The sequence below is a fragment of the Trachurus japonicus genome, chromosome 20, assembly GCF_045865225.1.
Source record: "Trachurus japonicus isolate A0001 chromosome 20, Traja_1.0".
NCBI classification, from domain to species: Eukaryota; Metazoa; Chordata; class Actinopteri; order Carangiformes; family Carangidae; genus Trachurus; species Trachurus japonicus.
This window is the reverse complement of record NC_140926.1, coordinates 18,627,785-18,641,870: the sequence shown is the minus strand read 5'-3', so window position 1 is coordinate 18,641,870 and position 14,086 is coordinate 18,627,785. Positions and strand designations below refer to the sequence as shown.

At 44.8% G+C, this 14,086-nt stretch overlaps 1 protein-coding gene across 1 annotated transcript in view; it reads right to left on the bottom strand.

Annotated features, from left to right (window-relative positions):
- drosha (drosha ribonuclease III) overlaps positions 1-14,086 on the bottom strand; it is a 97,380-nt gene that overhangs the window by 2,083 nt on the left and 81,211 nt on the right. Inside the window, exons 28-31 of the mRNA XM_085763430.1 lie at positions 13,749-13,831; positions 12,053-12,156; positions 7,839-7,931; positions 6,796-6,842 (exon numbers count right to left, since the gene is read on the bottom strand). Coding sequence (XP_085619556.1) covers positions 6,796-6,842; positions 7,839-7,931; positions 12,053-12,156; positions 13,749-13,831 — 327 coding nt within the window. The remainder of the gene's footprint in view (positions 1-6,795; positions 6,843-7,838; positions 7,932-12,052; positions 12,157-13,748; positions 13,832-14,086) is intronic.

Here is a 14,086-nt window from a genome sequence, read left to right as displayed (position 1 = left end):
TTGTACAGCTGACAAATGCTGCTACTTGGCTTTCAAACAGGAAACTGTAGAAAAACCTGAATGTAGCATTGACTACACCAGACATTTGTTTCTAAATAGGAGTTCTGAAGCCACAGTTTGTCTTTTTTGTCTTTTTTTTTTTTTAACTCGCTGCCAACTTGGCTGCAGCAACATGATCCAAAATTTTGGCAAATTCGAAGAGAGAGCCTGGGTGGCAACCATGGCGACGGAATCAAAGAACCAAAGACACACACCTGAACTTTTTCAAATTCTTTTTGAAATCTGAAATTAGCTTTAAGCTAGAGGTGTTGTTTAAAATCAGCTTTGTTACTTAATAAAGCAATGAGCAATCTCCGATTCTCTTTTGCCTGCATCTAGTGGTCAGTGGTCAGTGGTGAGTGGTGGTACTGCAGGCTCTGTCATCTCCACACAGTGACCATGTCCGAGGGAAACCACCTATCTCCAAAATGTCAGGCTCTCATTAAACAGCCATACTTGGAACTTAGTATTGACCTAACGTCTGTTCAGATTTATTGATGAATTAAATCTACAGCTGTAATGTATTTCCATCACTGATGAGATCATTATCCTGATGAATCAACTGTTTGGTCTGAACTCTGTTAGAGAAAACAGCCATCAGGATTCTGCTTGTTTTGTTTGACCAAAAGTCCAAACCAACTCTATCTTAGATCACTGATGACAACAACAACAACAAAAATCAATTAATCCAGAAACTCATTTTATGAATCACCTTTCTGGGAGTCCATGACAATGCCTTGAAATGTATTTACTAAACACCAGGGTATTTAAATTACAGGGAATGAATGCCCAAATTATAGCGGAGCCCTCAATTCTAGCTCCAGAGTTCAGTCATGACAGTGGGGGTCCTTTTTAATTTTTATATTCATAGCTTAGGCAATTTTCTATTATGTGTTTACCTTCGTCAGTCTACCCGCTGTACACTTCAATTTCAAACAGCATGCATGACAGCTGCCCGGTGGTTTGTGTCGACTCGCTGAGACACAAACATGACGGTGCAGTTTTTCCAGCCGCTGACCATTATCATGCAAAGTCCATTAAAGAGCCTCTCAGTGGCTTTGAGTTTTTTAGAGTCACATGTACCTGAATAAAAGAATATCGATTTTATAACATATGTGATCATTATTTGGAAATGTCTTCTGTTGAGACAAACAACAACTGGGCCCAAAAAAACACATCATACATCTGGGACGATCCTGTTTCATAGGCTAACCTGTGTATAAAGGTTGACTAATATGTGAGTGGATGTAAACACACTAAAACACCCTTAAAGCTGAGTCAGCACTTTAACCTCACACACTGTTTCATTTCAATTCCAATATCCTGCAGTTCAGAGCCAAAACAACAAAGAATGTGTCTCTGTCTAAATACTCAGGGCCTGCACTGTATCATGAGCAGATAGTGTATATCGTCCTCCGATAAATGGGAAAATTTAATTATGACGATTGTCCAGACAGTGGACTCACAGCTGATAATGTGTTGCCTCGGGGCTTGAGCCAACTATTGGACTATCTGGCGTAGATATTGTGTTTTTTCTGGAAACTGCCGCTGCTGCACCGCTGCAGACCCAGATCCATGGTTGGGGAAGCACACGGCAGGAGCCCCGGGTAAAAACGGCTCCTACACGTTGGAGGCATGCATTATCCATCTGGACTGTGTTTAACCTCTCTCTCTGGTGCCGACGAGCATTTAGTCAGCAAATCAGTCGTTTGAAAACAGATCACTGCGATGGTTTATTTGAAGAATCCCTCGTCGTGATGTGTAATAAACAGCACGGCCGGAAATAATCATTGTTGTTCTTGTGTTAAATGCTCAGCTTCTGCTTTTAAATCACTGACAGATTTGCAAATGCAATACATTCTGTAAATGTGAAGATTTTCATCATCTCAGTAACTATTTATAGGTTTCAAACTGTTGGTTATACAAGGGACATTTTGACATGTGTCACAATGGACTCTGGGAAGCTGTGTATATGTTTTTTTTTTAATATCTGCCTTTTTATGAAGTCATCAGTACTTGGCTTCAGTCTGGGCCTGATGGTGCGTTCAATTTGCAGACACATCAACTGGAATGTCCCATAGAGAATGATGTCTGACTGCTCAGCATATCAAACGGTACAAATATACTGTTAAATAGCACTTACATGATATTTGTATCAGATTGAATCAGTCTTAAAATAAAAAAAGTAGTATCCAACTTCTATCTGTGGACACATTGCTACGATGTATGCGGAAACCACTGCATTGTGACCTGATAATGCAACAACAACAGTTTCTTTCTCATACTGGAACACAATTAACATGGTTATGACATTCCCAGTCATTCACGGCTGCGGCAGTAATTGAAACGCAGCAGAAGAACAACACATTCTTCAGCTGATTGTCATGAGGAATGGGCCCTGAACATCTTAAGGCCGTGTATTGCTTTGGCTGTCTGCGGCAAGCTCTTGTAATCACAGTTCTTCAAACGCTGGCAGAGACCGCCGTTCACATAACATACGTGTCTGACTAGTGAATAGAGGAGGAGAACGTCTTATTTCTCTTGCAACACTCTAATTTGTCATTACGGCAACAGAGAGGAAAATGCAAGATAACAGCAATATCCTATTAAAAAAAGGAGACGCATCAAGTAGGGGAAAGAAAAAAAAATCACGGAGAAAAAATACGCTGAGAAAAACAAAAATCATTCGTAGGGAAATTTGAGATATACACACATGCATGGACGTACACGGAAACACACAATCAATTTCAATATGCTTTCAGTGAGTAAGCAACACTTGGTGAGCCTCGGAGAGAAAACTACATATTGCAGTTAAAATATGGAAATCACCAGCATTTTTCCCTGGGAGATGACTTGAGAATAACCCACTTGAGAGGGGAGGAAAAAGAAGAGAAAAAATAAAAAAAAACAGCTTTGGCCATTTACATTGTTTAACATGCGGCACAAGAGCGGGGCCTCAAAGTATGGGGTTGCTAAAGAATACACAAGGCTTTTCATTTCAGCCTGTGTTGGGCATCACAAAGACAGATTGAGAATTCTCAGCCGCCCTGGCGTTGTGGAGGAAAAAGCACCTTTGAGGAGCGGTGCACTCTGCATACTGATTACCTTTGTTTAAGGTGTTAACGCACTTAGCGCCGCACTGGTCTTTTGTTTATCGACAATGCAGTGATTCCTCTCAAGGACGGAGATGGCAGGTTAGGGTTTCTGTTTTTTTTTTTTTTTTTTTTGGGGGGGGGGGTGTTGTAGCTGCAGCTTTTTGGGTTGCGCCGCTGTTAGCTGAGGTCTGTGCAGCAACAACGCTGCCTGTTGTGCCCAACTGACGAATGCGCACGCACACACACACACAGCGGCTGGATGTGGAGTCTGTGATGAGGGATCAGCCCCCCCCCCTCCTCCCACACACACACTTTTCTACGGGGCACGAGAACATACTGTGTTCCTTTCACTATTCAGCCTCAGCTCAGGCTGTGAGACGACTCCACAATGCGTCGCGCCGGCTGAGTCTATCACCTACAGCTCACGTGCCCCCACATCAGTCAACAAGCCAATAGCGCGCCTTTATGGCGGTGCTGATGAAGGGATTTCCCTGCCATGCCAAAGGGCAAAGAAAAGACTCCAACCAGCGAATAAAGATCCTGCATACTGTACTTTACTTTGCCTCTATCCATCCAATGCTTTTATCCTGAGATTAAGGGGTTTAGAGAAAGCCGAGAGAAGAATGTAGTTCCCTTCTAGCTGCTAGCCAGACCGAGCTTCCTTCTCTTATTCAACAGATATTGCATTGTTTGAGAAACAAGCAGCTGCGAGGACGCTGAAAAAAAATGGTTCGGGGAGGGGAGTCTTAGAGAGAGACTGGAGACTTTAAACAGAGACGGTACTATCTGTGAGGATGAATGATAAATGGTTAAGCCGTTTCCATGTATATTTGATGTCGCCTTAGACCTAACGGCGCGTGGTGCACCGAGCCCCCGCGAAACTCTGCACCGCCGCCTCTTTCTCTTTCCGTCGGTTTCTGTTCCCCCTACCTGGCTGCTCTCAGCTCGATTTGTTTGCACTCATGTTTCTCCCGGCCCGGGCCTTGGTTAACATTTAATTCTGCCTTGACAGATACAGGCAGGAGACTGTCAAAACGCGGGGGCCATCAAATAATGAAATGTGAAGCGGCCGAGCCACCAGCGGATCGGCTGCAGACAGCGCACACACCAAATATTGGGGGCCCAGGCCTCTTTAATGAGCTCTGAGCTGTCTGACTGAACACAGCCATGTCTCTCACCTCTCCGACACCGCTGGAGCCGCCGATCCTGTCAGCCAGGAAGGGCTCTACAGCAGAAACAAAAACTTCAGTCCTGCTCAAAGCGCTGCTGATACCTGAGGAGGCCTTAAATAAAACATGGAAATGAATCCTGACACGTTGCGGGGAGGTTTCTTTTTTTTTTTTTTTTCGATCCGAAGAGTAACACAAGGCAGGGCTGTTGTACAAGAGGAGTAATGGTGTAGCCAATGCTGCAGTGAGGGCCAACAAGACAATCAATGACGAATTACATGACACCGAGGCTAATGTCCTTGATTAGTCTTGCTATGCGAACAAATGAAGCGAGGCCCTTGACAATCACATGAGAGACAATGCGGCTCCAATAGGAGTTGATGCGCTAGGCGGTTCCGCAGCAGATGAGCTCCGGTCTCATTATAGAAGCTCATGGTCAGGAGACACACACATCCTTCAAAGGCGTGTTTGAACCCCGCTCACTGACCTTGCATATTTATCTCAACGAGAAGCCGTTCCAACAACGGAAGAACAGAATCCAAACACTACGGCCCGACCGCCAACACCAGAGTGATTCTTTTTTACGTCTGACTGCTGAATTCTGAAAATTAGAAAAAAAATAATTGTCCCAGCTTCACCCCATGAGGGAAACACGACCTCTAGATGATGAGCACAAACTGTGAATGATCAGATCTGATCAACCACAACCGATACATTCACTGGTGGTCATTTTTTCAGTCGGGTGCATTCCTATTAGGGCAACAACTGATTATTTTCAGTATTGATTTCTCAGTTTTGATAAGATTATCAAGAGACTAATCTACGACCATGCCGAGGTCTTTAAATTGTGTATTTCAAACATAACGATATTCAATTTTCAATTATAAAAAGAGCAAATACTGAAATTGATAAATAACAGTTTGTCAGTAACTTGGCAGTCGATCAGCTAATCAATACACTGTCCTTATTTTCTCTCGAGACCAATCAGCGTATTAGGAATCTATTAAAGTGAGCAGCTTATCTGATTTTTTCTGGTGAATCATTTAATAGAATAACGTCATGACTCACCTCGCCACAGGTGAAAGAGGAGGGCGCTCCGAGCAGAGTTGTAAATTGGAGGAGTTAAATTAAGTGACAACACAAAGTCAAACAAAGCCCTCAAACTGGAAGCATTTCTGCACCAAAGGGAGGACGACTTGGAGAGATGATTTTAAATTAACTGACCTTTTAAAAGGCATTGCTAATCTAGTCACATGAAACCGCAATTTATGAGGGGGGAAATGTTCATTTACTAGCAATGAGCATATATCAATCATGGTGACAGAGGTGTACACTGGGGAGAGGAAATGGGAGGAATTAAGGGAGGGAGGAAGACACATGAGAGAGAGTGTGTGCACTGAACTACGCCCCCTGATAAGGAGGGAGAGGGAGGTGAGGGAAAGGGGGAGGGGGGACTAAGATCAACAGTTTTAAATAGTAACACCCCAACACTAATGTTTCATAAAAAAAGGAGCTAAAGCTTGGGTGCACAAACAGAATCAATCACAAGTGGCTGGAGGCCTCATTTATGAGCCAAATGAAATCAAAGTTTGACCTCCCTGCCCTCCGCAAGTTCTACAGGTCTGTTCCAACAAAGCCATTTGTGTTCACCTCCAGCTAATTAGTTGAGTAATGAACAAACTGTACATTTGATTAATGCGGCGGTCACAGGGATGGCGATGGAGTCTGGTTCCAAGAACTATTCTAGAGCACATACCCAACTCTTAACAAGCCGAAATCTAACTCGTGGTGTTATGCACCCGCATGCATATGCATCGGGCATAAGAGGCGAATGGGAGATGATGGAAATGGTCCGTGGATGTGTTCCTGAGAGCACTGTAATTGTGTTTTTACTTGGCAGCGAACAAGTCATTGTAAATGCCTAAAAAAATCACTATCTATTTTTCCTTAAGTGGTGGTTGATGACAAGATGAAAAACAGCCAAGGAGTGAAGCAGCACACAGGGGGAGGGGGGCAACGCATCAGCCACACTCCTTCAGACCTGAAGAGGAGAGTCGAGCAGGAGAGAGTGTGAAGCGGACGAACGCTCTCTAGTTTACAAAAGGGCTCGAAAACACAACAACACACAAAAAAAAGTCCAACTTCTCACAACCCTCAACGCAAACTTCCTGCGGTCCCTCAGGATGATGGACACGGTGGAGGATGCTCAGCTCCCCCCACCCCCAGCTCCCTTCTTGTTTCATTGGTTCTCCATCTCTGGCTCGGCCCCATGCCTGTGCTCTGGGCGAGCACTTCAAACAGCCTAATGTCCTATATGCTGCAGCCAACCGGCTGGTCAGGCCACAGCTCTTCGCCAGCCATCTTGCGTACTGTACAGCCAAGGCTAATATTCAACACTGAGGCAAAAGCCTGTGAGAGGCTTAAAGTGTGAAAATGCGTATGTGTGTGTGTGTGTGGAGAGGAGGGAGGGTCCACGTTGCCAAATAACTCACATTTTTCGAGTGCATCCATCGCAGCTCCCATTTCCGCCTGTTGGATGCTAGATTAGAAGTATTTTTTAAAAGGGAGGGAGAGAGGGAGAGAGAAAGAGAGAGAGAGGTCTTTAGCATATTCAAAATTGTCCCTATTCTGAAATTCTGTCAAAAAAAAAAAAAGAACGGCCCAATATCGAGAGGATTATGAAAAGTGCTTTTTATTTGTTTTGAAAGAGCCCCTTTCTGCCAAACAATCCCAGGTAACACAGTGCACACATTTCAATAAGGTAAGCCTATTGGCGGCTCTGTGCCGGGCACTGTTTATGCCTCCAATTCACAGTCCCTCCGTATACATTATGTGCTGTGTGATCATAGCCCACAGCGGAGGTGGCTGGGAGCTTAAGTCATGTAAATACAAAAACAGTAAGCTGTCAAAGATTCTATGGAAGGGGACAAACTTATCGCCAGCTTAGAGCAAGAGAGAGCGCTTTCAAGTAGGGGGCCGTGGAAGGGGGGGGGGGGGTTCCACATGTGGAAGTAGAGGAGGGGAGGAGGGGGGCAAAAAGATGTTTGATGGATTTAGGTTTCATTTCTCGCAGGCTCAGCCGAGGCTTTATCGTCAACCCCTCCAACCCTGAAAGCGGCCTCCGTGTGGAGATTCACTTTCTTTACTTTACAAAAGGCGTGAATTTGTGAGCATGCACAAAAAGGTGCGCGGTTTAACACAAACACACACATTATACACACACGTCTTTATCCCCGCTGTGCAGGTTTAGACCTGAACTTAGCGGTACAGTGGATGCGGCGTCAGCCTCATCACAGACCCTTCTCCTGCACAAAGTGATATTTCCATAACACAATTTATGTCAAATCAATAATGAATCGATTCATTTTCATTCTGCATAATGTCTCTCCTGATAGAATAGGCCAACAAGAGCTTAATTGCTATAATAAACACCATCAATAAAGTGCAGCCATTATTCTCGAGCCCATTAGCGGTGCATTGAGAGGCAGAGCGCCTTGTCCTGTTGTGTCTTATTATATCGTACTGTCATACTCACCTTGGGCCTTTGCCACAGCCGATACGCTCCCCTTTGAAATATACGGCGACGGTGTAGGTCCGGGCGTGTGAGGGCCCCACTGTCTGCAGCGTCCTGCAGATTCAAACACACACACATACAGAAAGTGAGAGGGAGGAGGGAAGAGTTGAAAAATAACAAATAACACCCAGGAGAAAGGTGCAAGGACACTCTGGGACATTGTCATTCAGAGAGATAGCATTAGAAAGGGAGGTTAAAAAAAAAAGGTTTCAATTGGAACAAAAATAATTCATCTCAAGCGGTGGTTTGAGAGGAGGGGAATAGCTCTTTGATTCACTAGTGTGCTTTGAGAGGCTGCAGAAGCAATCTGAGGGACATATAAACAACTTTTAAAGGCTCCCAACTCCCCACACCCATCATCTTCAGATACCAAAGATCTGTGTTTGGTTAAAGAAAGAAAGAAAGAAAAAAAAAGATATGACATGTTGGGAGAGGAAGTGAAATTAAAGAATGACAATAGTCTTTGAGAGACCCACGAGCTTTTGGTGCGCTTGAAGGGTAAACAATGAGAGAGAAAAGATAAAAGCGGGACCAAGGAATCTGAGAGAGGGATGATAAGAGAGTATCACTCAGCTAATTTACAGATGTTTGAAAGACAAAAAAAAAAAAAAATCAAGCTGTCAATTCTGTTGCGTTCCTGCAGGGACGTACGAACAAGACAGCAGACAAAACTTGGGAGATGTTTGAAATGTTAACATTAGCATAAACATCTCAGGCCCAAGCTGTGAGTCACCTAAATTATTCACAGACAATTTACTTATTTCAGGAGAGCGATCCATTTTTAATGCAATGTGGTCACTTATGACACTTTATCAATAATTCAGTCTCCTTTCTCACTCACAAATGAAGAGGCGGCGTGGCGTGGCGCGTCGAGCTGATACGACTCCCGTGCGCAACGTTGTAGCCAAATCTCAACACGCGGGCGCGAGTGTCACTAGGAATTATCGCGGCGCTGAAATAACACGGAAGGAGACGCGGCGAGGAGGGGATCGGGGAGGCTGCTGGGAAGTTGTCGGCTTTGGCGCGGCACACAGATGGAAGAAGAAAGGACGCCGCAGAGGGTTCAGCTCGCGCTAAAAGCAGCTACTCACTGACTCAGGCCGTTCTCTGCACAATGTTAACATGTGTGTGTGCATATGTGTGTGTGTGCTCCCTGGTGTGTCCCTGCCCAGACTAGATGTACGGTAAAGTGATGGTGCTGGGGTTGAGGTGTGGATCTGTCATCAGCTAGACACATTCACCAGGGAACCTTTAGCAGGGGGCTCGGTGCATTAACTCCTTTTCTTCTCCCCCCCACCTTCCCCGTGTCCTTTCCTGCCCTGCCGCGGTCATTTAGCCGCTTTCTGTCTGACTCACACTCTCTCTCCATTTATTTTTTTATTTATTTATTTTCTCCTCTTGCTCTTCACACTTGCAAACAAATTAGATGGAACCTCCAGACCGCTTGACAGATATCGAAAACCGGCGACTGGCGTATGAAATCCTATAAAAGCCGACGTGTGACTCTTGCATATCGACCAACAGGGGTCAGGTCATCTCCTGAGGAGGGTGAAGGAAGTCCTGGAGATGATCATCAGGAACAAAGGAAGCGGTAATTACACACACACACACACACACACACACACACACACACACACACACACACACACACACACACACACACACACACACACACACACACACACACACACACACACACACACACACACACACACACACACACACACACACACACACACACACACACACACACACACACACACACACACACACACACACACACACACACACACACACAAGGGTGTGGCCCAAGCCTGGGATTCATCTGTGGCTGGCTTTATGCAAGTTTAACTCTGTTTTTGTTGTGTGCCGAAATGTTGAAATTCAAGTCACCCAGGAGCTCTATTTGTTTCTCGTTCACGTTTCTCGTGGGCAATTGAGTTGGAGGGAAGTGTTGATTGTAGTGTCAGAGTTGTGCTGTGTCAAAAATCACCATCCGTCAGGCTGATAGACAGAATAATAAACAGAGGAGAGCTGAAAAGACGTTCAAATGAATACAAGGAGGTGAGAGAGAGAGAGAGAGAGAGAGAGAGAGAGAGTTGATAAAATGCCTGAGTTTATTGCACAGAAAAGTGCTCCATCCCTGACCGCCTTTACACATTGAGCCGCTGCCCCGCTTTTTTTTTCTTTTTGTTTAAATCAGGAAAAAAAATAAAGTAAAAAATCACTGTTTGCCAGTTTCCATGGTGACAAACACACTTCACGGCGGCTCTCGAAAGCATTCTGTCAAATGACACTTGCTCCTTGACCTTTTGTCAAATAGGAGGTCTCTTTGGGCGTGTTTATTTACCACAACAACAGAGACCTTTACACAGTTATTCACAATGTTCAGGGATCAATAACAAGAAAGAAAAGTCCTCTAAATTTTGTTTGTGCCATTTCATTTCCCAGCTTGTGCACTCTGGCCCGTGTGACGCCTGAATAAACCCGCCTCTGCTCTGGACTGTGGTTCCACTCTGAAAAGAGGGACATGTGTGCTTTTGTTAGCTTACACGTGAATACCGATCTCGGGTTTTTCAAAATAAAACTGATAACTAATCAGACATAAATAGAATCCCTTACAATGGATGATATTGAGGATAGAGATTTAGGATGATATATAATGCATACAAAACAGTCAGATAAAGACCTGAGAACTGTGCATGAACATGGAGAGCTTCAAGTGATGGAGAAACAGACAAATTAGCTTGAATCTACATGGAAGCTAAATGGACTACATTTATGTAATGCTCCTCTAGTCTTAATGACCACTAAAAGCACTTTACTCCACAGGTCACATTCACCCATTCACTCAGCACTTGTTCTATACATAGCACTACTTCTCTAACACACACACAGACACACAGAAACACACATGGTACAACAATAGGGTTAATTTGGGATTCAAGATCTTGCCCGAGGACACTTCAAAGCGTGGACTCGAGGAGCCGACAATCGAACCACCGACCTTCTGATTAGCGGGACGACCCTCTCCACCTTCCTGAGCCACGGCCCGTCCCGATCAAATGGATTAATGGACCAAAAACATACGGCTTTAAGTAGTGGATAAAGTGTTTAAGTAGCTACAGTAAATGATGGTTAGATGGTTGAAGTTGTTATAATTTACAGAATTAACAATTGACATAGCTAAAAGTAGCTGTAACAAAGGGCGTAGTCACAGAGGGGACACTTATCATCTCTATCAGTGTAACTGATGTGAGGAAATAACTTGATTTGTCAAGTATGAAAACCTTAAATTATCTCAGTAGTTAGTATCCTTACTGCTAGATTCATGTGTCCTTAAAGGACAATTCCGGGCGAATTCAACTCTGGGGTGTATTTTCATATCATTTTAGGTCTAAAAGAATGAATCTGAAGATTTTCAGTTTAATCGCTCCTGTTTTGCGGTAGTTGCGTCTGTCCCCGCGTCCCCACGGCAGCAATGAATGGGAGTGGATGTAAGTTCCGCTGTTTAGGCTGTTTCCAGCCCTCAAAGCCGCAATTTTTTTCCACAGACAGCATATGACACAAGCGGTAGCTCCGACTGCGCCTGAATACACCAGCACTGCAACTTCGGGCTCGCGCGAGACTCCGGGAGACTTTGAATTAGATCGACTTTTACAAACATGCCGGCTTGCTTGAAGTAAATAAACTTCTCGGTGCATGTTTGAGTAGCCATCTGATGCTGTCTGTGGAAAAAAATTGCGGCTTTGAGGGCTGGAAACAGCCTAAACAGCGGAACTTACATCCACTCCCATTCATTGCTGCCGTGGGGACGCGGGGACAGACGCAACTACCGCAAAACAGGAGCGATTAAACTGAAAATCTTCAGATTCATTCTTTTAGACCTAAAATGATATGAAAATACACCCCAGAGTTGAATTCGCCCGGAATTGTCCTTTAAAAGAACATGGTTTAGATTAAACTTTTTTTTCAAAGGTAAAATTTAGTGAGTGGCAAAGTCAATTCAATCTCAAGATATATTGTGTAGAAAAAACACACCAACCTAAATCTGTGAAAAATGAAAAATCGATCTCTGCAGATACAGTGACTGTCTAGTGTCCAAAGGTTCACCACCTGTGTTAACTCCCAGCAGCCAGTCTCAGTGTGCCTGACAGTGTTTTCTTGAGTCTTACTTGTACAGTGGGATATCGGGCTCCTTGCCCTCTGTTCTCAGGGTCAGACAGCACTGCTGCAGCTGAGACTTGGGGTCATTCCAGTCCTGGTTCAGAATGAACTCCTGCAACACACACATCAAGCACAGCACACACGCAATCAGACGACTCAAACTTTGTTCAGAGAATCAGAAAACGTGAGGAACAGAGCTGCGGCTACAAACTCTCCTTCCCCCGGTCGCCCATGCTTTTATTTCATTCCTGCCGTGACCCTTTCCAACCTCTTCCCCCATCCTCCTCCTTTTGCACTCACTTATTTGCTCTCTCTCTCTCTCTGACTGGCTCTCCATCTGTTTCTCCACGTTGAGTACAAATCACAGGCTACTTAAGACAAAAGCCAATCCCCGGCCAGAAATAAAGAGCGTCTGGGAGTCTCCCAGGTGTGCAGCCCTGATACATTTCTCTTATCCAAGGGGGACTTCTAAAAGCCCTTCCATTAACAGGGAAGCAGCCTTGTCATAAAAAGGCAGACTTTGAATCCAGAACTGTCTGCTCCTATTAATTTTCTACAAAGATTGCTTCTGCTTCTGTTGCTCGCGCTCTTTCGCTTTACTGCCTCCCAACCCCTTCCATCTCTGCTGTTCTTGCTTCCGCGCTTTACTTCCCTTTTTCTCCTTCCCACTTTTCCCTCTCTCTGGGGGGCATCTACACTCCTTTTGCCTAAAGCAGAGAAATTTGGCTGTTTTGAAAAGAGCGCAGCATATAGCCCCGGCTCTGGTGTGAGCCATTTCAAGTGCACAGATGCACCAACGCTCACGCAAACCCCGCTCTATATGCGTAATCACACAGTGTAGCAGCAAAAAAAAAAAAAAAAAATCGGGAACATAAGGAAAGGAGCGTTTATGTCCCTAGTTTTGCCTCTCTATTTCCATCCAAATTGGATGAAGCAGCACAGTGTGCAACACTGTGGTTTCCAGAAGGCTATGTAAGGAGACATGCTGGCTGTTTCACAACTTTTCTCTTGGAAGTGGAAATGAGATGCTCTCTTGCAGCGACCATGACGCAAAGCTCAGCTCCTCCGGAGCTAGGGATTCTCCCTGGAGAGGCACACCAAGACAGCAATTAGCATGGTATATCAGACCACTGCAGCAGCCTCTCAAGGAGAGGTCCACACTGTGGTTACTTGTACATGAACATGTGTGCGCGCATGACTATTCGGACACTGGAGCGCATGTAATGGCCGGTGTTCAACCACAGAATCCGTATTAATGGGAAAATAGCAGTTTTTAGCCTCTTCTATCTAATTTTTTGGTCAATTCACTGGTGCTCGACAGCAGCATCCTCGCTCACATCTGGCCATGGGCATCTTGTCAGAGCTGTACGACTCCTGGAGCACTCCACAAGTGCAAGCCATCAACGGCACTTCTCGGATCAATGAAAAAACACTGACGACTAACGTCAACAACCCGATAAATGCGTCCAGCCGCCGTTGCGATTCCCATCAAAGAAGGCTAAAATAGCAACTCCAGCCCGCAATTGTGAGAGGCATTCAAGAGCCGAGCACCACTTCAGGCCTCACGTCGATGCTAGCACCATTAGGGCCCCAACCATTTGCCTGCTCTTCATCATCTGCCTGGCTCCTTTTCTCTGGGAGATGTCCAGTACGGCGGCTCATTGATCAGGTGTGGGTGGTGAATAACCATCAATAGGGACTCACCTTCAGCCGGGGGAAAAAGCAGACATTCATGAAGGTGTGCACAAACTCCAGATCTTTATCAATGTAGAGTGCGGCAATGAAAGCTGCAGAGACAAAAAAAAAAAAAGAAAAGGGAGTGTTTAGAAGAAAAAAAAATAATAGCTGATGTGAGGCATCTTTTCTTCTGCTCTGCTTAACAGTTGACTCCCTCCTGCTGAAGCAAATAAAACATTAACAAAGACCAGAGGACAGAGCTCAGCTGTGGCCCTTCACAGCAACTGATGTGATGTTAATGTAAACAATTGGAAAGGATGGCTCTGTAGCCGCCTGCCTTTTCCCATCAGACAGGAAATTGGTAA